General features: G+C 34.0%; 2 protein-coding genes across 3 annotated transcripts; both read left to right on the top strand.

The window, feature by feature from the left end:
• Positions 1–267: 267 nt before the first annotated feature.
• LOC134243409 (uncharacterized) lies at positions 268–5,218 on the top strand. The gene is made up of 5 exons (XM_062725659.1): positions 268–436; positions 2,479–2,608; positions 3,055–3,169; positions 3,737–3,880; positions 4,126–5,218. Exons 1-5 carry the CDS (start codon positions 339–341, stop codon positions 4,422–4,424), a joined length of 786 nt encoding a protein of 261 aa, XP_062581643.1. The 5' UTR covers positions 268–338; the 3' UTR covers positions 4,425–5,218.
• An 8,054-nt stretch (positions 5,219–13,272) lies between these two features.
• LOC134243410 (uncharacterized) lies at positions 13,273–22,563 on the top strand. Of its 2 annotated transcripts, none has more exons than XM_062725661.1 (5): positions 13,273–13,339; positions 17,859–17,988; positions 18,555–18,669; positions 19,318–19,461; positions 19,625–22,563. In XM_062725661.1, exons 2-5 carry the CDS (start codon positions 17,863–17,865, stop codon positions 19,921–19,923), a joined length of 684 nt encoding a protein of 227 aa, XP_062581645.1. In that variant the 5' UTR covers positions 13,273–13,339; positions 17,859–17,862; the 3' UTR covers positions 19,924–22,563. The 2 variants fall into 2 exon arrangements, with proteins under 2 accessions (XP_062581645.1, XP_062581644.1); XM_062725660.1 differs by lacking the exon at positions 13,273–13,339 and adding an exon at positions 15,723–16,031.
• Positions 22,564–27,375: the final 4,812 nt, after the last annotated feature.

Here is a 27,375-nt window from a genome sequence, read left to right as displayed (position 1 = left end):
TATTCAGCATATCTCATAATACATGTTAGATCAGAGTATAAATCTCTCTTTTTAAGGTAAATTAGGGGGGATGGCATCGTCGTAAACCACAGCCAAAATGTACGATCCTCTCCCAAAAGCTGTATGCGGACTCCGGAGCGTGGCTTGAGACGATGGTGGGGGATGTTAACCGAATTCTTTCCTTGGACTCTCAGATAAAAAATATTTAAATCCATTACTTGATGTAGAGCTATATATTTTCATCAGGTTTATGTTTCTGCTAAAAACAATCGTCAAGATCAAATCGTAAGTCTGTCCGTTACTACGTGAGCCTAACCCCGCGGGTCGTTCACGCATCAATGTTTTTAAGACTGCAATCGCGAGTCTGTGGTTCTTTGTTTACATATAAAGGGAGATTCCTGCAGTGTGTTCACATACACGACAGACAAAGGCATCGGTAAGATTCCATGATTTTTTAAGTCTGATGTTGAGGTTTGATGTTATAATATAGTGACGAAAGTAAAGGGAAGATAGAGTATCTAGGTGCTGCTGTACAGAAAATAAATTCCAGTGTTTTCATGACAATTTATGAATCATGTGAATAATGTACCCTTTTTGTTTGCTGAAACTGAGAGAAATAGTACATGTTTTGTACTTAAATTTTAGAGTTGTGCAATTCTTATAAACAGATTAAAGTGTTGCAGCGTATTGTAATGAATTTTTCAGGGCACAGCTAGTTTATTCATTGTAAAACCTTTGTTGCCCTCACAGGGGTAATGGTTCAGTGACCTACTTATGTCCACACGTGTAGATGTAAGCACAGGCGGATTAAAAAAAAAGGCTGTTTCTGATAACGTTTAGAAAAAGATTCTGCATTACAAATATCTTCGGGTAACAGTAGCTCGTGTTGATGTGAAAACTGTAGCGACTTTTATCAATGCATAACTATACTAGTATGTATAAACTTAGGCCATATCAACACAAAGTGAACCATTAATTTTATTTTAACCAGAAACCATTAGAGAATCCATTTTGTAATGTAACATGAATTGAAACTTCCGGTACTTAATTTTCATGCGAATTTATAACATTCAATGCATTTAAAGTACATTTTCCCTCGTATTTCAGGGTAATTTAGGAAATATAGTACTATTAAATAGTTTCATAATTTTCATCCGTCATCTTTCTTATCTTTAAACAGATCTATATATATAAATACCTAATATAAGTATATTCAGGTAATATTATACATTTCATTAATTTGTGAATGGTAACTTAATGATTAAAATCTTACCAGGTTACATCATCACTACAGCTTAGAAGCGTTATATCTTAGTCTTTTATAACCAGTTAGTTTTTGGTTATATTAAGTCTTGAAACTTATTCCTGGACCATATCCGTTGTTGAATGTAAATGGGGAAGAAGGAATGTTGGCGGGTATAACAAAGTAGTGGCGCTGTGGGGCCGTGATAAAAAGTAAGGGGCAAAGGTGCCGTATTCCTTATGGTCTTCCAATATAAAGTCCAAGAATTGGTAAATCGGGTTTCCAAATTTATTAAAGACGATGGTGAATAACAAACATGAATTTTAACAATATCTTACGAGACTTAATCGAGTTGGATGTGGCCGGTAGAGCGTCGGGCCTCCAAACTGAAGAGATTATAATGGACATAGATATTTGTAAGATTAAGAGTAAACAATAATTGACGTTCGACACTAGTTGAGTTAATTGATGGACAGGCGTGTTTCTTTGATAGAATGAACATGAAAGAGGTTATAAGTAATTATTGGTAAAGGATTTTAAACAATTCCCGAGGCATTAACACCTAACGAGCAACAATTATTTTGACAGAGTCACAGAGTGTCAGTTGGAATGTCTTAGTCCTATTTCAAAGGGAATGAAATAAATAAGACACAATTTACTACAAATAAGCACATATTAAAAACAGACAAAGCATTTCACAGATAAACGTCCGAATTTAGTAGAAAATATATTAAAAAGTTATTTTAATTCAAAAATGTTAATTTTGCTCAGTGATACTTTGATCATTACACTGTGGATAAGTATGGTCCAAGACATACACGTAATGATATAAAACCATGATGCTACAGTTCTGCAGCTTTCATTGCTAGAGACTTTCTTTAACGGTAGTTTGAGAAAATGTTTGTTTACAGAAAAAATAACGAAGAACTTTGCTAACTATTCCATCGTGTTCATTGTTTTTACGCAAACTATTGAAAATTAACCAAGAATATATAATTTTGGATGCGTAAATCACCGATTCTTGTTAAAAACACTTCATTTCAATTCCAACTGCATTTATATATTCCTCGAAATTTGTCTCCTCAATCTGTTTAAGCAAAAATTTCATTTAATAAAGTTTGTGAAATCATCTCTCTCTCTTTCTCTCTCTCTTTCTCTCTCTCTCTCAGGATGTCATTCAAAATCATTTTACATTCTAACAAAACACCTTATTTATACATATCTTTTTTATGCAGAAGAATGGCTTCCAAATTTTCTTTTGTCTCCTTGGTGCTTATTGGATTGACCTTGACATTTTGGACAGTCGCCATGCTAACACCGGGTTGGCTTGTTGTGTACATCACCAATGAACTCTACCCAAAGGGGGTAAGTTAAGAAAAATGATATTCAGTTCCTTGCAATGTATCTTCATTGATTGAACACACATTGAATTTAAGTTTTAGGTTAGCTTTAGTGACCTTGAAATCGTTTGCTCTCTGACACTGTTTGTCATAATTCATCATTAATCGTGTGTTTATTGTTAACTAAAGTCTGTTCTAAAACAACTAAACCTAATTTTAGCAAATGTGGTGTAAGGTCTTTAGCATGTTTTACTGACGGGGGCATACATTGTGTATTTTATAGTCCCTACAATTGTAGCAGTGGGGAAAATTTCTACAAATCTTTTTCCATTTACATTTTCCAAATCTCTTTTCTTTACTTTAGAATACGTTAAACATCTTAAAAAGGCGAGACTCATATGAACATTGGTTTAAAGTTCGGCATACAATGTTGCTGCACAGTTTGAACACTCGCTTTCTTTTGTATTTTAGATGAAGGGAGCCTTCAGTATATTTTATTATCAGATGTGTTACCCTTCTGATGTGTGCAAGACGGATTCCTTATCCTCTTCCAAGGAAGATGACTCCTCCTCCTCACCAGGCATGCGTAAGCTCATTATCGTTATAACTAATTATGTTATATTAATAATAAAATTTCAAGTTATGATTAAATGATATTTTTCATGATATTGTTCAAAGTTTACTTTCTACGCTTTGTTAAATTTCTTTTTTTTTTATTCTATGAGTGTACATGTATATATACAATGTAGTTTCACTGAACTTCAAGATAATCTAATGCGGATGATTTCGTTAAACTTTTCAAGTGCACAGAATATTTTAAAATCTGATGTTCCTGTTTCCTTTTTAATATAGAGTAAAGAAAAAACAAAAGCTCAAAATCTTTCTTATGAAATTTAATAAATTAATGTACAGACATTGGATTAATTCATGCTGCACTTACGTATGCTGTACATAATAATTTCTTCCCTCAAAATTCGACAATCTCAAAATGAATAGTATTCTACCCATGAGTTGAAAAGATATGATCTATATAATAAAGGCCCCTTAAAAATGTATGCCAACAGCAAAATTAAAATAATTTTAAGTCGAATATATACGTACAATCAGTGCAGCTATGAACAATATACAGATAATGGTTATGACTTTATTACAGCTCATTTCGTGGAGATTCAGCTGGAAGCGTGCTTTGCAATCATCGTATGTTCTGCTGGCTTTGTCCTTCTCCTTGTCAACCAAAGGTCTGTCCTCCCTAAGTCCTCCCGTGTTGTTGTTGGTGGCATTCTTGTGTTCCTTGGAGGTATGATCAAATGTAAATGAAAAAAAATATATGTCATGGAATAAAAAATTCCAATAAAAAAACCTTTGGCTTTCAAGCCAATCTCTCACCAGAGGGCGCGCTCCGTGTTGGTGCGGAGCGTAAAAACGCCCTCTGGTGAGAGATTGGCTTTCAAGCTTGGGTTTTAACTCTAAAGTTAAGGTCAGAGTAACTATTATAATATTTATAGAAGGATTACACATCGACATCATACTTTACCTTTTCAGTGATCTCTGAATCCACACTTGTTGGTCGGATGATCAATGCAAACCTGAAGACAAACGACCAGTTCTCACAGCTTCAAGAAGGTACCCCAGTCAACCTACCTTTTACCGTGGAGTACCGACTGGGAGTTCAGTATTCTATCATCCTGGCCGGTCTCGGTGTCATTTCCGGCATCTTCTCTTGCGTCGCTCTGTTCTGTGTCTATTGTAGAAGTCTGAATGCGTCATCAGAAGAACATCAAGTGTTGGAAGTGTACCCGCCAGTCACTCAAAACTACCAACATCTTCAAGAGAGTTACTGAAATCGAAATTACTGAAACTTTTGTTTGAGATTTTATTTGATTCTCTTAGAACCTTGTTGATTTTGAGGACAAATCTTGCCAAAATATTAGCATGTAGTATTGTACAATCATGCACCACTATTTGCATTTGTTGCATTTATTTGAGATTTGATTTGAATCTCTGAGATCTTCATATTGATTTTGAAGACTCTTACTGCCAAAATATTCACGTGTATTTAGTATTGTGTTCTCTATTAAATTTTTGTTCATTATTGCTCTGTACATATTTGTAAATGATCTGCAGTAATCATTGTTTCTCACATTTTTTTCCTGTTTATTCAAATGAGTTTAATTTTTGCATTATATTTATTTAAAAGAATGTTAAAAGGTGCTCAAATTTGATATGTTTTATAGCAAGCAGTAAGGCAGTTTTGATACGAAAGCTCTCAGAATTGGAATAAGGAATGGACAAGGAGAAAAAAACTTTTCAGACTAAACTTAATGATAAAGAACCTAATCTGACAAATTATGAAATACTTGCTATATTTTTGTTGAAATACTCATTATTTGACTAGTTAAGTAAAAACATCACTGCAAATTGTTATTTTGGCTTTTTAAAAAAATTTTATAATTACAGTTGTTCGGTGTTTTTCTCACTATGCCTTCCCATCCCATCTTTAGATACATGTATATACATGGATATATCTCAGCGGAGCCCTCGCTGACTTACAGTTTTTAAGACTGTGTACATGGTGCTTTTATATTATGACCTTATTTTCATGCTTTAAGTATTAGAATAAAAAATATGTTACACATATCTTTTCTGTTAATTTATAGTGGAGAATGGAACTGAAAGCACATAGTATCATTTTAAAATGAATAAGTACATCATGATTACCTGAATTTATTTATTGTCTGAAAATACAATCAACATTAACGCAGTTTTATACTTATTGTTAGGTCATCATGTCTACAGAATTTTCCGTTTATCCCCATCATGACAAGGGTGCAAAACATATGATATGACAATATCAGAACGTTACTTTGTGAGGGACAAGCAAAACGGGTGACCCCTATAAAGAAATAAAATGGAAGCTTGTTACATAGACCTATATCAATGGAAAGTTGAAATTTTGAATGAAACTATGGAGATAACGAACAGTAGTCAAGATCAAAAATCCATAAAACAATACAAAATAGGAGCAGAGTAAACACGTACCTCCAAAACCAGATACCACGGAGGAGTGAGCATCCACTGCCGACCGGTCACAGCCGCTGTGTGCTCCATGTCATGATCGAGAAATAACGGGAAAATGTGTCCTCAATTCAGTGTATTAATAATGGATTAACAATAAGTATGAAAAACGTCAGTCGGTATTTAACTCAACGATAAATTGTGTTTGCTAACAAGGTAATTGTATCTACCATGAAACTTACAAAATAATGACTTTAAACGAAATTGTTGAAATTCTTGTTTCATCAACTTGTTTGTCAATGATTCACCTACTTTTAGAAATTGTTCAAATTTAGAGCATTCTCTTGTGCTTTGAATCAACTGAGATATATATAAAACCCTGCATGTGATGAAGATATTTTGCTGCATAAGTATGGGAAGTTGACGATAGATAAGATAAAGTCATCAGTTTATCATAGAGCTTGGTTGTTAGATTACCATTTACGTCTTTTTCAAGTAAAATATCCAAATGTGAACAGATATGTCAGACTCTGTGGTATCTTTTATCTTAAGCTTATCAGGATTTATCGTATCGACATAACAATGGAAATTACTATTGTTATAATTGACAATACGTCGTCGATAGATCTAAATTTTGAGTTGAAGCTCACAACAAGCGTTTTAAATGAAATTTTGCACAAATTCTGCTACATATGAATACAAAAATGGGTGTGCTAATAACGGGGCGTAATTGGTACCCATGGGAATTCCAATAGATTGTTTGAAGACCTGGTCTCCAAAAACAACATAGATATCGTCAGTTAGAAACTCAAAGAACTTGTTGATGTCAAATTCACAGAACTTGTGTGTACAATCAGAAAATTTTTAACAAAATAATCGTCTGTACTTTAATTTTTCATCTGGACATGTTGTGTATTAAGTTGAAAAGTCGTTTTTTAAGGTGTTGATTTTGATAAAAACTTATATCAAATTCTCCAAAACTTTCTTTAATTTTTGTTAAGTATTCACATTTGATTTACACCACTTCTTGAATATATTGTTACACAGTTCTCTTGAAGTTTCTTTTTCACTAATGTTAATATCTTAGTTAGGAGTAAAGAAAGAGGCTTGGTTGAACATTTATAAATATCCAACTTTAATATAGTGATCAATTACTAACAAGGGGTATTTAAATCATAAAACATGGGGGTATTATGCATCGTATGAAAGTGTCACAAAATGGAGTCTACATCCTCCTTAAAAACAAGGTCAACAAACCTTCTGACCCTGACAAAATACAAGCAAAGCTTCTACATAACAACGCTGACCAATTTGCACCAATATTTACATCCATTCCTAATCTTCTATATACACAGGAAATATTCCATATGACTGGTGGTGGGCAAAAGAAGTTCCAATTTTCAAGAAAGGGGACAAACACTTTGCTTCGATTTTTCGACCAGTATCATTAACATCTCTCCTTTGTAAACTTCTGTAGCATGTTATACATTGCCAAATCATGGACCACCTAGATGAGAATTTCATCATCTCAGACAGTTAATATTGATTCAATTCAAAGTGTTCCTGTGTAACTCACTAGGTGTCCACCATCAACGGACTGGCTCAGAATCAACATCAACAACCTATCTGAAAGGACACTGTCAGATGCTCGCCTTTTTGCAGAGGACTGCATCCTATGCAGATCATTTACAAACAAGGCTGATGCATATACCTCACATAAGGATCTAGACGTAATGACTAGATGGGAGGAGAACTGGCAGATGGCATTCCACCCAGAAAACCTCATTATTAACATTGCATCTAAATCCAACAAGACAATGGGTTTCATATATCAGGCGGTACGTAAGGGGATGCCGGGCATCTGGAACATCTGCAACATATCTGAGTGTAGTTCGACCATTCCTTGAATATGTTGTGCAGTTTTGGATCCCTGCAACTCCAGATTAGAAGAATGAAAATCAGACTTGCTTTGCTTTACAAGATCAAGCATGTATTAGAGGCTATTCCTGCAAATCTATACCCAACTTCTAGTCACAGCAGGACCAGAGGCAAGCACACGTTCTGTCTACCGCACATTCGAATAGATGTACATAATAACTCATTCTTTCCGATAACAATACTAAACTGGAACCGCCTACCATCTAAAGTTGCCTCAACACGAACGTTCGAGTCCTTCAAGTCACAGCCAGCTGGACATATACGTAAGTTGCCAGTTGGCTATGATTACCTTATAAACATGCCAGTTTTCAGTCATCCAGGTACACAGTGCCCTGATATGGTTTTTAAATTTGTTCAAGGCGTGGAAGTACCCAAGTGTAACGATCTACCTAGAGTGTTAGAGAAGAATATTAAACCATATTACTAACGTTGGATCTAAGATTTAAAGGGAGTCCTAAACACTGCACACTAAAGAGTTCTAATTGGGGCGTTGTTTTATGATGTTAGAGAAATCTGCCATTAAAATTGATACAGAGAAAATGGTTATTAGCAGTTAATTACACGATTTGTAATAGATTTAAACATGCTTGGCATTATATTAGACCAAGAATAATAAAATTGAATTCATTATTTCCATTAATTTTCCCAATATAAGTAATTAGCAGTGTTTCTGTTCACATATAGTCCATTGTATACTCTTTGAGCATTTTTCTTTTTGAAGAATTAATGCAGGTACCGGATGTTGAAAACGAGTTAACCCCCTTCCATGGCAAAGATTTTAAGCATATTTAGACAAATTAATGTCAAGATTTCAATGTATTTTTTGAGTATTTCTTGTAGTTTTTGTATATACCAGTGTAAATATATTCTGAAAGCAGGTATTGTGCAGTTTCTGAAAATGATTTTAAAAATAACATTTCAGTTGCCACGGCAGCCAAATACACCATAATCATGCTGGAATTTCCATTTATTGAAGAATGAGTTTCATTCAATTTTTTTGCTTAGTCAAATACATCAAAAATATTTAATTGTTGTGTTGAAAATTATGAGTATGCTGTACATTTTTATAAACCAATTTTAAGTATTTTTGGAGGATGGGGTGGGGTTGGGAGGTAATCACCAGAATTTAGTATTTTTACATAGAACGTTACCCCTGCATTGATTTCGAAAATGGCAAAATCACTCAAATTGTGCGCAAAGTTTAACTCAAGCTAGTAGAAAACTGGTAAAACCAATGAAAAAAAAAATAATTAATTCCCTATAAGACCCCTACGCAGGGGTACACGTTACATTTTGGTGGCAGCCAGTAAGGGGATAGAAGTTTTAAAGTAAGACAAAAATATTATGTAACAAGTCCAGTTTACCAAGTGCTATTTAGGTATCAGGTACGCAGAGCCAGGTATTGTGTTACCAAGGACATTTTAACAAGTGCAGTTTACCAGGTCCAGTATAACCAGGTACAGAGAGCCAAGTGCGTTGTTACCAAGTACTGTTTACCAGGTCCAGTGTTGCCAGGGCAAGTATAGCGTGACAAGGTTTTTAATCTAGCTAGGTTCAGTGTACTTGTCATTATTAATAAAAAGAGGAATCCTTAAGAAAACAGTAAAGAAGTCAATGTCTGATATAGAAGCTGAACGTTTGGCTGACCTAAGCTCTATAGACGCTATGCGGGAGAAGTTAAGGGAATCTTAAGGTAGAATGAAATCTACACCAAAGACGTCTGCAAATCCAGCAAAGATACCAGATTCGGGAATAGATACTGGATACAGGCCACTTGAATCTAGTTTAGATGAATTTACAACTAAATACACGAAAACCTTGGACAGAGAAAAGGGTGCTACGGGTGGTACAGAAGACTATAGGTACTTTATGTCCCGAAAGCCGAGTTAAACCCTGTTTTAGGAAGAAGAAATTAAAGATAGAAGTACGACTACGTCTGGGAAACCAAGCAAGTATGATCTATCAGGACAGGTTAAGCAAACAACCCTCCCTGGATCTATTCCAACAACAGGATTGCCTTGGAGTTTTAGTGGCTATGTAACTCCGTCAACAAGTACAAACAAGTATAAATGTGACCTGGTCACACAGCTGAAATGCAGAGACTGGTTCATTATCTGTTCAACAGCCAAAATCCAGTTTCGACACTGCAACAAATATAGCAACTGAAAACCTTTGGACAAACAGTGATGAAACCAGCCACATATGATGGAGTAGGATCTTGGATTGATTACAAGGTACACTTTGAAGCCTGTTGTGACATAAATATGAGAAGCGCTCAACAGAAAAGTTTGCACTTGGCAGCTTCGATAAGAGGACAGGCTCAAACTGTCCTAGGAAATATGAGCCCTCCTAGGAAATATGAGCCCAGGCACTGCTTGTACATATCAGGATTTGTACGATGCTTTACAGGCCAGGTTTGCACCGGCAAACCAAACTGAGTTATAAAGAGCAATGCTGAGGGAGAAAAGGCAGAAATCCACAGAAACTTTGCCAGAGATAGATGAAGGTATTCGCCGATTAACTCACTTGGACTATCCAACTGCCCCCCCCCCCCCTGAAGTAACAGAAATGATCGCCGAAGACCATTTTGTGGATGCACTGACAGACTTTGACATGCGACTCCGTATTCAGCAGAGTGAACCAAAGTCACTAAATGATGCAGTGCGACTGGCAGTCGAAATTGAAGCATTTTGCAGAGCAGAAAGGCAAAGAAGACATGATGTTGGGTTTGCTAGAAATGCCACAAGGGATCAAGACGTTAAAAATGTAAGTCATGGTGATGACAGTGTAAGAGAAGAATTTCAGAAGCTAAGGGATGAGATACATATATCTTTAGAAAATTAGAATGCCATCATTGTGGGAGGCGTGGACACAAAATAAAAGACTGCGTTTTGAAGAACTAATCTAAGCCAGTCCAGGTACCAAGAACCAGACCATATGCGAAGAACAATAAAGCAGTAGAACGGTCATCACCAGAGAAAAGAGATACTATCAAATCTAGTACAGCTACGTGCAAAAACAGGTCTAGAATTAGGTCTTTTCATAAAAGCTCAAGTGAACCATGTTCCTTGTAATTTACTAATTGATACTGGGGCAACACTTACTATTTTGATTGAAAGACCTGTATGATGAAATGGTAAAGTCGGGTAATATTCACCTAGAAATGATATCACAGAACATAGTAGCTGCTGATGGAACTACGTTAAAAGTGAAGGGACTAGGTAACTTTCTTTTTAAGTTAGGAGACCACGAGGTTTACTGCCAAGCTATCGTGGCAAACATTAAAGCAGACGGAATTCTAGGCTTGGACTTCCTTCGATCAGGTCAATGCTTAGTGGATATAGCACATACTAAAATGAAAAGTAAAACATGAACTGCATTTACAGGACCAAATAGGTTGCTTAATTGTTAGTCGTGAGGAAAATAAAACAATTCCCCAAAATAGTGAGATGAGTTGTTCTGGGCAGTTATTGTCACCTCCAGGAGATCAGGTAAAAGGACCTATACTGATAGAGCCTATCAAAAAGATTGATGACGGCAGTAAAGCACGAATGGCTAGAACATTGGTTAACCCAACTAAGAATGTCACGGTGCGTTTGATGAATATGTCGGAGCAGGTGCAAACCATTTATAGAAATACAGTTGTTGGAGTCACTTCGATAGTGTACGTAGTTAAATCTGAGGATGATTATATGATTAATTCAGTGATGCTAAATGAAAAGGTAGAAAGTGAAAGATGATTATCCCTTGCCGCGAATCGATGACTCCCTTGATCGTCTACAAGAAGCTCTCTGGTTTTGCACCCTAGACCTTCATTCGGGGTATTGGCAAGTGGAAATGGATGAAGCTGAAAAACCATAAACAGCTTTTGGCACAAGAAATGGGCTTTTTAAATTTTCAGTAATGCCCTTTGGACTCTGTAACAGACTCTGATGGAGACAGTTCTCGCCGGGTTAAATTTTTAAATATGTTTAGTGTACAGCTATATATTGACGATATTATTGTCTTTGAAGCACTTTTGAAGAGATACTTCAAAATCTGGAGCAAGTGTTTCAGAAAATACACGAGGCAGGACTAAAGCTGAAACCTTCTAAATTACCTTGTTCAAGAAAGAGATTTTGTTTTTGGGATACCGTGTTTCAGAACATGGAGTTCACACCGACCCTCAGAAAATAGCAGTAGTAACAGACTGGCCTGTTCCCATAGATGTAAGTGAAGTGCGTTCTTTTGTTGGTCTTTGTAGTTATTATAGGAGATTTAATGCAGTTTTCTCCTCACTAGCCAAAACTCTATTTAGGTTTAAACTTAAGCACCATTTAGTCACTGCTCCAATTCTTGCATACCCTGACTTCTTCGGCACAGTTTATTTTAGACACAAACGCAAGTCAAGTAGGTCTCGGTGCAGTTCGTTCTCAAGAAATAGATGGTAAAGTTCGAGTAATATTTTATGCCAGTAGGACTCTATCGAAAAGTGAGCGGAAATAGTGTATAACTAGAAAGGAGCTTTTGGCAGTAGTATTTGCCTGTAAACATTTTCGACATTACTTGTATGGCCATGAGACAATTGTGTACACTGACCATAGTGCACTAAAGTGGCTTATGAGTTTTAAAGACCCCCAAGTACAGGTGGCCAGATGGATTAAATTTCTTGGTACTTATGATCTAGAAATACGACACAGGCCGGGTACAAAGCATGGGAATGCAGACAACCTTAGAAGTAAAACTTTGCATTCGGGAAATTTCTTTAACAAACTGAAAACATTCTGTATAAACAAGGAAATGTATGAAATATAAGCCGTTTATTTGTATGAAATGGAAAATACATTTTTTGAGTGGTAGAGAGATTGAATCGGACGATTCAATCACAAGTCCAGCACCAGCCAATGTTGTCTCAACTGCCTGTACAGTTTCTATCTCAGGTTCATCATCTTTATCATTTCCCTTATATCCACATTGACGACACGGATATCTTTTTATAAATATGCCATTTTTTTCTCAAATTATTCGAATTTTTTGTTAAAATATGTGTACTAAATTTGGATATAATATGACGTAAAATAAAAAAAGTTAGGTCAAAAGTCTACGAACTTTTTGAATGACCCTCGTATATAAGCCTAGTGGTTTCCTGCCATATATTCAGCACATTATATAGATACAATGACATGTAAATTAGCTACATGTACAGATTGTGGTCTTGATGTTTACATTGAAGGATGAGAGGGATTCGATAAAGTAAATCGTTTACCCAATTCTTTTACTTTAAATAGGTCTCTCAAATCAGCTTTATGTTACAGTAATATATGAAAAAAGTGAACAAGGTGAAATATTGAATAATTTATTGATGCAGAGTCATATTAGATGTTTTTGTTAACAACAAAATGTGTTTGTGAAACATTGAATTGATGCTCCCGTAAGACAGGTAATAGAGAGGGTTGAATTTTCTCAAATTCATGTCAAACTCCAAAGACCAAAAGTATTGGTACCTTAAGCAAGGTCTTAAAAATGTTACAATGAATACACCTGTGAAATATAAAAACCCTATTTTTAACTGTTGGCATAAGTCATTGCCAAGGTTAAAGTTTGGTACGATCTTCTAACACTATGGTCAATGTCGAGAGGTCAAAATCTTGTCACAAGGAATACACCTTGTGTTAAATATGAAAGCCATAGTCCCACCACCTCAAAAGTCGTGGGCAAAATTTTTTTACGGGCAAATACAAAGACAGCTGTAGACAGACGGACGGACAGGGTAAAACCTGTATACCCAAGAACTTCGATTTCGAGGGCATAAAATCGTCAAATCGTAAGTCTATTATTACTTGAGCCTTTCCCCCGTTAAGTCTGCAATCGCGAGTCTGTGGTTCTTTGTTTACATAGAAAGGGAGACATGTAGTGTGTTCACATACAGGCATCGGTAAGATTTCAAGATTTTAATCTTATGTTGTGGTTTCATGTTAAGATATAGTGGCAAAAAGTAAAGGGAAGATGGAGCATCCAGGTACTGCTGTACTGAAAATAAATTCCAGGATTTACATGGCATTGTTAATTCATGAAATTTGCATCCATTTGTTTATTCAGAGACTGAGTGTAAAAGTACATGCATTTGCACTTTAATTAATTTTAGAGTTGTACAATTCTTATTAAGTGCTGCATTGGGTGACATGAATATTTCACAGTAGCTAGTTTATTCATTGTTAAACCTTCGTTCCCCTCACAGGGGCAATGGTTCCGTGACCTACTTGTGTCCACACGTGTAGATGTAAGCACAGACGCGGATAAAAAAAACAACAGAAAAACCCCGCTGTTTTTGATAACTTTAAGATAAAATGATGCATTACAATATCATGAATATGTTTGGGTAACAGTAGCTCTTATTGATGTGAAAAATGTGTCAATGCAGAACTATATAAAGTCTTTTTAACTGAGGGCACATCAACACAAAGTGAATCCTAATTTTTATTTTAATTAACAACCATTATTGAATGGATACAGTTGTGCAACTTCCGGTACTTAATTTTCATGTGGATTTTTAACGGACTACACATTCCATGCATTTAAAGTACACTAAATTTTGTTCGTATTTCAGGGTAACGTAGGAAATACACTATTAAATTGTTTCAATGACATTATTTTCATCCGTCATCTTTCTTATCTTTATTCATCATGTTCATAAATACCAAATATATAAATATAATCAGGTAAAATATTTCATTGATTTGTGAATGGTATATTAATGATTAAAATCTTACCGGGTTACATCATCACTACAGCTGAAAACTGTAGCGTTATGATATACTATTTTTATCTTTGATCACCACGCTGTGGATAAGTATGGTCCAAGACATAATGATAAATAAAAGCATAATGCTACAATTCAGCTTTCATCGCCAGAGAGTTTCTATATAAAATATTTGTTTATAGAAAAATAACGAAGGACATTCTACTTTTACTACATGTAACTAATTCAAAGTGTTCATTGATTTTACGCAAACTATTGAAAATTAACCAAAAATGGGCTTGTATGGCACGCCAAATCCACAAAAATGAGCAAAACATAGTTTCACAGTCGATAGTCTAGGTTTATCGGTTGTAAACTACTAGTATAGTTTACGGACTGTAAACTATAGTTAACAACGATAATCTATATTTTACATCTGTAAACCGTAGTTAACGCGAAAATCTATGTTTCACAACCGTAAACTATACTTAACATTGAAAACAATCATTTGCGATTGCAAAACATAGATTATCTGATAAATACAGTTTCACGATTTGTAAACTATAGTTTACAAACCGTTAACTATAGTTAACGATCTGATAAATATAGTTTCACAATTTGTGAAACTATGATTAACAACTCTTCACTATACTTTACGATTGTAAACTATAGTTTACAAACGTGAATCTATGTTTATCAACAAAATCTATTGTTAACGCTTTATTCAGACATAAAAACTTAGATTAGCATTCGTAAACTATAGTTAACGACCGTTAAATATAGTTTTACTGATGAACACTATACTTAACGAATCGTTAACTATAGTTTACGGTTTGTAAACTATAGTTTACAGTCGATAAACCTAGTTTATCAATTGTGAAACTAGGTTTATCTCATTTTTGTGAATTTGGCGTGCCATAGACTTGTTCATATTATTCAGTCAAACCTGTATTAAGAGAACTTCCAACGGAGAAAGAAAAAAGTCACATATGACAGGTGGTCTCTTAATACAGGTTGCTTACTTTCCGCAGTGTTCAAATGTACAATGCCAAAAATATCACACGTGTATGTTGAATGTATTTTATAACACCTTCTATTTATTTCCTCTTTTAATAGGTACTGCTCAAATCTAAAATGCTTTTACAATTGCCCTGTTTGAGGAATATGATGGTAAAATCTTTAAAAAATTTTCTTCTCAAGATCAAGTGATTATTGGGAAATATTGTGAACATCTGAAAATATTAATATTATTTACATACAGTATAAAAAAGCTGCAGATATTTTTCCTAATAATAGTTTTTTTTTAATAACATGATAGCCTATATATATAACTTCATATGTTTTGCATATTACTAAGAATTAAAACTGTATCATGATTTTTGTTATGCACTTGGTGTCAAATTAAATTATATTTATGAATTAAATTTTTATATAACCTACATAATTTTTTTCATTACTGAACTACCGTGTCTAATTGCCTGTTTGTGACCAGGTATTTCAATTATCTCCTGGTGTGGGTACTAGCTAGCGTGTGTTTACATACCCATTGGTGACACAATGCACTTAAATAAACATCTAGGGTTTGGTTACTTGTTAATTAAAGTTAAAAAGGCACTTTTTACAGCTGAATATATATTTGGCCCTTATAGGCCCCTAGCATGAAATGACATCGGGATCGACCTCGAACGTCTATTTTCAAAATGGCGCTCAATCACTGGACAGAAAAACGTGATGTTTGTGTTTTAGATTTTAATGTATATTCAATAAATATCAAAGCGTAAGTAAAAATATTTATGTGTTAATGTTATTTTAGTCGTAAAACTCGCATTTTATAATTATTAAATGAAATAAAAGCGTGTCTGTAGTTGTTTTGAACCAGAATGCTAGATCTAAATCGAAAGTAGGAATCGGAAATTATGTAGTCGTTAAATTCAGGTAAAATTGCTTGAAAGTTCAAAAAATGGTCAGGAAAATCACGGTCGTTGGTCGCGTTAGACAGGTGGTTGTTTAATACAGGTAGAACATAAAGGGAAAAGCTTTGGGGGGATTTTTACGGTCACACGTGACAGTGAGTCGCTTAATCATTCTAGACGAACTCCAAAAACGGCGTTAACGGAAGTGAGAATTTCAGTCCAGAAAAGACTCCAAAAAAAGAGTCCACGCATGCGCAGTTACATCAAAAAACGGTGAAAAGTCGTGAAAAGTGGGCTCTTACAAAAAGTGCTTTTGCAATAAATTGGATTACCTTGCAATAATGTAAGTTCTTAGAAATGATTAAAAATAAATGTTTCTAGAGAACGTATTTGTTGGAATTTTGATTTTATGTGCAAATAGTTTTTAATTTCAAGTCAAAGTTGACAAACTTTCAGCTTCAGCCAGATCTCGTACAAGTAGGATACAGAAAATAAATTTAACAGTCTTAATCTTACTAAAACATCTCTGTGATTGATAATTTGTTTGCAGTGACTACGTTCGTCATTTTAGAACTAATTTTACTGATTTAGGAAGTGTTTTTGTAAGGAAGGGACGCTGACGAATTTTCAGTTGCTCGAATTTCCTCTGTCTTTCATGTATATCGTGTACGAATGAATTTAGCATGTTTAGAGTAGCAATAAGCAGCCACATTGTAAATACATCTTACCATTAATTTAAAAAAAGTGCTGAATTGTTTATTTTAATCATAAATAAGAGTTGATCCGATGACAGTTACCTGAGAATCTATTCAGTTTTCACAATTCCTCTAGCTGTTGCTGAAGAGATCGTATATTTGTTAGATTTTTTATTTTATTTGCAAAAAGAGAGATATTTACTTTCAAAGTTAATTCACGTTTCAAGTTAGATAAATTACAGTTAAACAAAAAATATGGTCAGCTGTTAAATATTGACCTAATTTTACCCATTCATAATATTATTTCGTCATATAATCCTGTGTGACATCTGAATTTAGAGCGTAAGTTATCACCATCGTTTTTTTTTTTAGCTAATTGTTATCACATATGTACAGATATTAATTATCATGAAAACATTTTTAGAGACTATAAAATATCAATTTGAGAACTTTAAAAAATCACTCTTTTAAAATTACGGTAAAAAAAGTCTTCTCAAAACGAACCTGTTAGTATCTCTGCTCCGCCGCGAAAATTGTGCGTTTTTGATAAAATAAATACGATCTAAATGTCTTGGAAGTAAAATTTAATCATCTTTATTGTAGGCATGACATAAAATTTAAATCAATTGACGAGACAATAAATTAAGTTTAGAAATTAATTCTTACCGACTGTATCGAATCCGATGTCGTATATATCCCAAATCACTATTATGCATGAATACGAAGCGATAAATAAGTCTATAACCACTAAATAATTTAATTTGTCAATTATTTTATTCAATAAAAATTAAAATCCTGTCACAGTTTACTAAATACAGCCATTATTCGGCATATTTGTTTTTTGTTTACATCGTTTTGGTGCTCAATTCTTTTTTGTTTTAGCAAAAAAAATGTCATTTAATCGAGTATGTGAAATCTCTCTCATTCTCTTTCTCATGATGTCATACAAAATCATTTTACATTCTAACTAAACATCAAATTTATTTATTCATTTAGAAGAATGGCTTCCAAATTGTCTTTTGTTTCCTTGGTGCTAATTGGAGTGACCTTGACATGTTGGACAGTCGCCATGTTAACACCAGGATGGCTTGTTGTGTACATCACCAATGAACTGTACCCAAAGGGAGTAAGTTTAGAAAATTGATATTTAGTTCTTTGGAAGAATTCCCTTCAAGTTACATGTATGTATCTTCATTGATTTAACACACATAATGATATTGAGTTAATTTTTTTTGGTCAGCGTCAATGACCTTGAAAACCTTGAAATATTTTGCTCTCTGACACTGTTTTGTCATAATTCACTATTAATTATGTGTTTATTGTTAACTAAAGTCTGTTCGAAAACATGTAAACCTAATTTCAGTTAATGTGGTTTAAGCCTTTAGCATGTTTAGCAGAAGGGACATACCATTGGGTATTTTTTTAAAAGTCCCTACAATCGAGCAGTGGGGAAAATGTTTACAAAATGAATGCATCTCAGACACCGAGCTTATCTTCCAGAGAGTCAATCCTCAACAAAACACGGGCGGACATTGTGTCTGTGACCCGAAAATGCATCTCAAAACTTTTTTCTTCACTCAAGAATATGTTAAACATCATAAAAATGGCAAGACTCGTACAACCATTGGCTTAAAATTCAGCATAAAATGTTTCTGAACAGTTTTAACAAACTCGCTTTCTTTTGTATTCTAGATGAAGGCAGCCTTCAGTATATTTTATTATCAGATGTGTTACCCCTCTGAAGTGTGCAAATCTGATTCTTTATCCTCTTCCAAGGAAGATAACGCCGCCTACTCACCCGGCATGCGTAAGCTCATTATCGTTTTAACTAATCATGTTGATAATGATAAATTCAAGTTATGATTAAATGATATTTTTCATGATATTCTTCAAAGTTTACTTTCTTACTGTCCACGAGTGCATATACATGTAGTTTCAATGAAAATCAAGCTAATTAGTCCGGATGTTTTCATAAAAAAATCTTTTCAAATGCACTGACTTGTTTAACATCTGATGATCTCCTTTAATAGAGTATTCTTATATAGAGAATCTCTTCCTTATGATATTAAAAAATTACATATAATGTAGACATGGGATTAATTTATGCTACTGTAAATCACTTTTTATTTCATTCTCGCTTATAATAATATTTCTTATGATTATTTAGAGGAATAACCACAACTCGTGAAAATTAAATCTCGCTAATAAATTAAAAGGAATCAATGACTGTTTCGCCAAAATTTAGTGATCTACAGTATATATAGATGTATTTGCTGTAATAATTTCTTCCAGAAAAATACGGAAATCCTACAATTCGAATAATTTTCTGACTATGAATTAAAAAGATATTTTGAGTCTACGTCATAAAGGTCTCTAACAAGTTTGCCAACAGCAAAATTAAAATAAATATACAAATATAAAACAAAATACAATTATTGATTATTACCTATCACAGCTCATTTTGTGGAGATTCAGCTAGAAGCTTGCTTTGCTATCATCGTGTGTTGTGCTGGCTTTGTCCTTCTCCTGGTGAACCAAAGATCTGTCCTCCTTAAATCTTCACGTGTCGTTGTTGGTGGCATTCTTGTGTTTCTAGGAGGTACGATCAAATGCAAATAAAAAAACATGTCATGGAATAAAAATTTCCGATAAAAAAAAATTCTTTGGTTTTCAAGCTTGGGTTATAAGACTTTAAAGCTTAGGTCAGAGTAATTATTATAATATTTATAGAATGATTAAACATCGACATAATACTTTTTCAGTGGTCTCTGAATCCACACTTCTCGGACGGATGATCAATGCAAACCTGAAGACAAACGACCAATTCTCACAACTGCAAAAAGATATCCCAGTCAACTTACCTTTTACCGTGGACTATCGATTGGGAGTTCAGTATTCTATCATCCTGGCCTGGCTCGGTGTCATTTCCGGCATCATCTCCTGCATCGTTCTGGCCTGTGTCTACTGTAGAAGTCGCGGTGCGTCTTCAGAAGAACATCAAGTGTTGGAGGTGTACCCGCCAGTCACTCAAAATTATCAACATCTTCAGGAGAGTTATTGAAATCAAGAGCACTGGAATTTTTATTTGAGATTTCATTTGAATTTCTTAGAACCTCATGAGGAAAACTCTTGCCTAAATATTAACATGTAGTATTGTACAATCATGCACAAATAATTGCATTTGATGTATTTATTTGAGATTTAATTTGAATCTCTGAGATCTTCATATTGGTTTTGAAGACTATAAATGCCAAAATCTTCACATGTATGTAGTATAATTGTAGTCTCTATTAATTTTTTATTCATTATGTTCTGTACATATTTGCAGATGATCTGCAGAAATCACTGTTTTTCACCATTTTTCTGTTCATTCAAAAGAGTTTAATTTTTGCATAATAGTTCGAGAAGACCTTATATGGCTATTGTTATTATTTCGCACATAGTCATTGTCCAATCTGATGACAGAACAACAAAACATGCTGGTTTACTTCGTTTACGTGTTACCACAGACACGTGGTATAGGTCAATTTACCTGTTATAGTTTTCTACATTTCAAACTTTCATAATGGTCAGTCAAGGCTGTTGATAGTTTATAATACGCATGAATTTTCAGCGTTTACGTTTTTAGGACAAGAAATGCACAGTCATGAAACTTGTATTCACTGATACTCGGAAATATGTGTAGACCTAGCGAATTGCTGACCAAACATACTACAAAACTTTAAAATAATTTATATTTATCAATTGTTTGTAACTGTAACAGTATGTTCAATTCCCAAAGTGTTAAATGCATGTATAATGTCAGTTTTGATAGTCATGAAATGCAAACTCTTCCTAAATGTACATCTCTAAACATATAATGAAATTAAGGAGTGTATTTCCTTTCAATTAGGATTCCATATTATTGTGGAATGTTCCATGATGTTTGCAGGACACACTAAATTTGATCCTTACAGGCATTTTGGAGTCTGGAAAGTAAAATGACATTCATCTACAGCAGAAACCATGAATAATATAGCAGACACAGTCCGTCATTCACCCCACAGAGGCCATAACATTCCTCAGCTCGTGTCAGATCCACAAACACCTGTGCAATTTAGGGACTGGAAGTCGTACTTTGAACAGCTCTTCAAACTCTTGAAAAACATTCGAGGCTATCATCATTTCCGAGTAAGTGCTGAGACTCCTGGTTTTGTTGAATGTAATGAGCTCTGTAATTCTGTTCCTTTCAGTGTCAATCTCCTGAAAGATCAGAATATCCTTCCCTCCGTAAATGATCCTCTGCCTCAAGAAATCCTAGCACCTAGTCTTGAGCCCAAGAGGCAATGGTACTTATATGAAGAAATCCGTGAACATTGTCTATCACTCTCTGCTAAAGAAACATCATGTCCAAAACCAGCTGTACCAAAGAGAGGTGAAAGTTTATTCACCTGATCATTCCGCGTCAAACTTGGGGAAAAGGAAAAGTCTTCTCCTTAGATGAAAGGGAGAGTTATTGTGTGTAACAAAGATAAGAAGTAAAATGTATACATGTAGTTCCTATGGTATTACCTCTAGTAATATGTTACATTGATGTACTTTTCTGTTAGTCAAATTTCATTGCTTTAAAACATTTGTTGGAATTAGTACTTTTACCAAACTCAGCAACTGTTTACGTAAGTTGAGTCCTATATTTACGAGTAGTGTTACATCTCAACAGTTAAAAAATGTGTAACATTATGAAAATTGTTATCTGATGTTTGCACCTTCTTTGTGAATTTTTTCTTTAAATGCATTTTGGATATATTTAGTATAACAAAAAATATTACAAAGCTTTGTCAAAAATGATTTTCAAGGGATACTACTTTCACACTACCCCCCAAAAATGTACTATTTTAATATAAACTTTATAAACTTTATACAGATGCATACATCTGTAATATCATGACAGTACATTTTGATTTATAATGTACATGTTTGCAATATCCAGAATGTCTGTTTTAAAAATAATGAGCAGCTTTTCATTTTTTTTTTGACAGCTGTCAAAGAACCTCTGTCTTTCTGTATTTTATGTGATACCTGGTGTATTTTTAAGGAATCACTGTCTAGTTAGTATAGTATGCCAGGGCATCAACAATAGTGGGAAACATGGGGTAATTTGCATAACGGGCGAAGCCCGTTATGCATGGATTATCCCATGTTTCCCACTATTGTTGATGTCCCTGGCATACTATACTAAGTAGACAGTGATTCCTTATATTTCCACTTCATTGTGAAATAAAATTGTAGATTTTGACTTAAAACATGTAGACATAGATTTAAATTACACGAGGATTCCCATCCCAATTTCAATAGTCCTCGCCCACTGACGTCAAACACAAAGGCAGCCGCACGAGATTTTCATGTATATTTGGTCTCCTTAGCGTCAGACTCAGAGACAGATGCGCACGAGATTTGCATGCTTATTGGGCCTCCTTAGCTCCTGACATATTGAAATGCCTAATTTACATTCCGGTAGAATTATCAAGATATTAACTACGCTAACTTTCAAAGGGTTATCACAGAGAGAAAAATTAGAAATGGAAATATTGTCATATAACTACAAATAATTTGTTATTTTGGAATGTAATTTCAATTTGCATATTTATCTTGATAATAATTATTGTGCATTTCTCGACATGTTTCTAGAGTTTATTTTATTGAAAATAAATGATTGATTGGATTATTTTGTTTATTATGCATTTTTTCTTCCCTTTCTCTCTTTGGTCATCGATGCTGGTAGGATAAGTCATGCAGTCTTCTGAATCAAATTCAATTGTTTCAACAGTCATATGTAACAAGTAAAAGTCATATGTAATAAGAAAGAATAACAGTATATTTAATTATTCAATTTATTTTCATCATATCCAAGCAAAATTTCAAGAAGATTTTAAAGAAAAAGAAGAGATTGTTCTTAATATACCAGTAGACTAAAACTAGTAAAATTGTTGAGATATGTTTGATTTTCTTTTTACGACTTTATGCATGGTAACGTCGCCGACGTTATGAAATGACTGCAGGGAGATGTCTGCATAACTGGGCTTATATCTTCTTTATTTTCAATGATATTTCCATGAAATTTTGAATTTGTTTTATTCGAAGTGTCCTGATTTAAAAAAGACAATAAAATTACTGTTGTTCGGTGTTTTTCTCACTATATTTAACTATGCCTACCCACCCATCCTTAGATACATGTATAAACAGCTGTGATAGGGTCTAAAAAATCAAAGATAATGCAGTATTCCATATAATTAAAATATGTCTGAACTATTGAAATTATTCAAAAGGCGTCGTATTTATTCACTCATGTTTGAAAACTACCAAAATCGTTGTAGATTAAATATAATTCGTCGTGGAAAAAGGGGCCCCAGATAGCAGATATGTCACATCCTCCTTTGGTAAATTTTATAGCAAGGAATAAGCCATTTTTTGATAACAAACCTCTCAGAATTGGGATAAGGAATAGACAAGGTGAAAAAATTTTCACACAAGTTATGAAATACTTGCTTGCTTTTTGTTGAAATACTCATTTTTTGACAAGTAGTTAAGAAAAAACATCACTGCAAATTGTTATTTTGGCATTTTCTTAATTTTATAATTACAGTTGTTCGGTGTTTTTCTCACTATATTTAATTATGCCTACCCACCCATCCTTAGATACATGTATATACATGGATATATCTCAGCGGAGCCCTCGCAGACTTAAAGTTTTTAAGTCTGTGTACATGGTGCTTTTATATTATGACCTTATTTCCATGTTTAAGTATCAGAATAAAAAATATGTTACAGAATTTTAATTTTAGTGGAGAATGGAACTAAAAATACATAGTATCATAAATAAATGATTTTAAAATGAATAAGTACAACATGATTACCTGAATATATTTGTTGTCTGAAAATACAATCAACATTAACTCAAATGTATGGTGGCATATTTATGCCCCTTGTGTGCAAGTTATTTTTCTATCAAATATGTCGACATGCAAGATAGATATGTTAACATGCAACATAGCTATGTCAACATGCAACATAAATATGTTGACATGCAAAAAAATTGCAATAAAATAAAATTATAAAAAATCTTCAAAAATCTCAAATATTGCCCACATGTGACATACAACACGCTAAATGCTACTAATTTATGATAACGTGCAAGATAAATATGTTGACATGCAACTTAGATATGTTAACATGCACCTAATTTATGTTGACATACAACTTGTTTATGTCGACATGCACCTTAGATATGTTAACATGCAACTTATTTATGTTGACATGCAACTTATTTATGTCGACATGCAACTTATTTATGTCGACATGCAACTTGATTATATTGACATGCGAGATAAATATGTTGACATGCAACTTATAAGTTGCATGTCGGCATAACTAAGTTGCATGTTTACATAAATAAGTTGCATGTCGACATATTCATCTTGCCTGTCAACATAAATAAGTTGCATGTCAACATAAATAAGTTGCATGTCAACATATTTATTTTCGTCAACATAACTAAGTTGCAAATCAACATAACTAAGTTGCATGTCAACATAATTAAGTTGCATGTCAACATATTTATCTTGCATGTCAACATAACTAAGTTGCATGTCAACATATTTATCTTGCATGTCAACATAACTAAGTTGCATGTCAACATAAATAAGTTGCATGTCAACATAAATAAGTTGCATGTTAACATATCTAAGTTGCATGTCAACATATTTATCTTGCATGTTAACATAAATAAGTAGCATCTAGCATGTTGGATGTCACATGTGGGCGATATTTGAGATTTTTGAAATTTTTTTATAATATTTATTTGATTGAAATTTTCTTGCATGTCAACATATTTATGTTGCATGTTGACATAACCATCTTGCATGTCAACATATTTATCTTGCATGTCGACATATTTGATAGAAAAATAACTTGCACACAAGGGGCAGAAATATGCCACCATACAAATGCACCCTAGCGTTTTATACTAATTGTTAGGTCATCATGTCTACGGAATTTTCCGTTTATTCGCGATCATGGCAAGGGTGCAAAACATATGACGATATCAGAACATTACTTGGTGAGGGACAAGCAAAACTGACCCCTTTAAGAAAATAAAACGCAGGCTTGTTACACAGACTTCTATATATCAATGGAAAGATAAAATTTTGAATGAAACATACACGGGTATGAAGATAACGAACAGTAGTCAAGATCAAAAGTCCTTAAAACAATACAAAATAGGAGCAGACCTAGTCTCCAAAAACAACATAGATATTGTCAATTAGAAACTCAAACAACTTTTTGATGAGTACTTGTGTGTACAATCAGAATGTTTTAAACAAAATAATTTTGCAAATGACCAATGACAGGGGAAGTAAATTTACAAGTTCCATTTTTATTGAAAAAGCAGCTGTCAATGACCTCAAAAAGCCTGTACCTTGATTTATCGTGGGGAATGGTTGTGTATTAATTTGAAAAGTTTGAATTTTTTAAGCTGTTGATTTTGGTAAAAACTTGTTTCAAATTGTCCAAAAGTTTCTTTGAATTTTTAAGTATCCACATTTGATTTACACCACTTCTTGGATATATTGTTACACAGTTCTCTTGAAATGTTTTTTTTACTACTGTTAATATCTTGGTGTGGAGTAAAGATAGAGGCTTGGTTGAACATTAATAAATATCTAACTTTGATATAGTGATCAATTACTAACAAGGGGTATTTGAATCATGAAACATGGGGGATATTGGGTTATGCATCCATTTGCGGTGCACTTTGCATTTTTAGCTCCCTGGCTTGTTCAACAAACAGTGCAAAATTCTGACAAGATAAGTTATGTACATTTAACAGAACAAGACCTAAGGTTTTCTTTAAATGTACTTTAAGGGTACATTTTCTACCCCCATGGAAGAGCTTCAATACCTTCTTCTCGACCTGTGCAATTCTGCACATATGAAAACCTGATATTTTGGGAGTTATCTCCCCCTATTAAAAGTCTCACATAAGAAATAACTGCAGATTTCTTCTTCTTTTAATATTAAGAAAAGACTCTTCTTTATGCTAATAAAAACAAAAAAAGATGCAGTTTTCATGCAGACTTCCTAAAAATAGCGGGAAAATCCCTACCAAGCATGTTTCTCCCCCCCCCCTCCAACGGATTTTATTCAAAACTGTGTTTAGCTACCCAACCCACACACCTGGAGTGACTGGTCGGGCAGAAGATGCTCACTCCTCCATGGCAACTGCTCCTGATTTGTATTGTTTGTATGGACTTTTGAACTTGCGGAAAGAGATAACCGTGATACTGTTTTCTAGTCTTCATAAATGAATGCAAGTATAGTCTATGCTTCCTGATACAAAAGTCTACAGTATGCATGCCGAAGTTCTTCAATTCTTTTTTAGTCATGCGGAGATAAGGTCTTTTGGCCAGAGACGAAAAGATTCTATGTGTCAGGGCATTCGTTCATCTTTCTGTCTGTCCATCTTTCTTAAAACAGTTTTTAAACTGTCACTATTTGAGAAGTTTTGGTGTGATTTCAGTAAGACTTGGTAAATGAGTAGACTTATCTAGAATACGTGTGCTTGTGCACCACGGGATCCCTGGAACTTCAGATTAAAAGAATTAAAATCGGACTTGTTTCCCTTACAAGATCAAGCATGCATTAGAAGTTAATCCTGCAGATCTACACCTAAACTCTAGTGACAGCACGACCAAAGGCCATCACACGTTCTGTCTATCTCACACTCGGATAGTTGTATATAGCTATTCATTCTTTGCGAGGACAAATCTAGACTGGAATCGCCTACCATCCTAAGGTGCCTCAACACCAGCGTAAGAGTCCTTCAAGTCACAGCTGGACACATACACAAGTTGCCAGCTGGCTAATATTACCTTATAAGCATGCCAGTTTTTGTATAAAGTTTTTCTGTTTTCTGTTTTCTGTACAAAGTGCCCTGATTGGGTTTTTAACTTTTTCCGAGGCGTGGCAGTTACCCAAGTGTAACACGCTCTATCTAGAGTTTTACAGAAGAAAACACATACCTAATGTGGCACCTTTAAGGAAACTCTACATACTTCGCACTAATTAATGAGTTCTAATTGTGAGGTAGTTTTAAAGTACAAGGGTGAGTACTTAGAATTGATATAGTGAAAATGTGTAATACATTTAATCATGCTTAACATTATATTAGACCAAGAATAAGCAATTGAATTCATTATTTCCATTAATTTTTCCAATGTAAGTAAACAGCAGTGTTTCTGTTTATATATACATAGTCTATTGTCTTTGAACATTTTTTTTTCTGCAAAATTAAGTCAGGTTCCCGATGTTGAAAACGAATGAAAAAGTCTCAATATGAACACCTTTATATGATATATTTTTCTCAAAGTCCAAAACATTACTTTTTGTAAGTGTTTAGAAATTAATTTAATTTTTGCCCGAACAGTATGGCAGAAACATTTCACCATACTTATATATAATTGCACAGAACGGCCAT

The sequence above is a fragment of the Saccostrea cucullata genome, unplaced genomic scaffold (genome assembly GCF_032062105.1).
Source record: "Saccostrea cucullata isolate Sc308-1 unplaced genomic scaffold, CSIRO_AGI_Scuc_v1 ctg26, whole genome shotgun sequence".
Taxonomy (NCBI): domain Eukaryota; kingdom Metazoa; phylum Mollusca; class Bivalvia; order Ostreida; family Ostreidae; genus Saccostrea; species Saccostrea cuccullata.
This window is presented reverse-complemented; position numbering and strand designations above follow the sequence as displayed.

What these genes read in the sequence shown, in the direction of transcription:
- LOC134243409 (XM_062725659.1), top strand. Translation starts at nt 339, where the DNA reads ATGTTTTTAAGACTGCAATCGCGAGTCTGTGGTTCTTTGTTTACATAT. An exon ending in CTCCTCCTCACCAGGCATGC is followed by an intron (nt 3,170 to 3,736) that starts GTAAGCTCATTA and finishes ACTTTATTACAG; the next exon opens with CTCATTTCGTGGAGATTCAG. An exon ending in CATTCTTGTGTTCCTTGGAG is followed by an intron (nt 3,881 to 4,125) that starts GTATGATCAAAT and finishes TTACCTTTTCAG; the next exon opens with TGATCTCTGAATCCACACTT.
- LOC134243410 (XM_062725660.1), top strand. Translation starts at nt 15,955, where the DNA reads ATGGCGCTCAATCACTGGACAGAAAAACGTGATGTTTGTGTTTTAGAT. An exon ending in TATTCAATAAATATCAAAGC is followed by an intron (nt 16,032 to 17,858) that starts GTAAGTAAAAAT and finishes TTATTCATTTAG; the next exon opens with AAGAATGGCTTCCAAATTGT. An exon ending in ATGAACTGTACCCAAAGGGA is followed by an intron (nt 17,989 to 18,554) that starts GTAAGTTTAGAA and finishes TTTGTATTCTAG; the next exon opens with ATGAAGGCAGCCTTCAGTAT.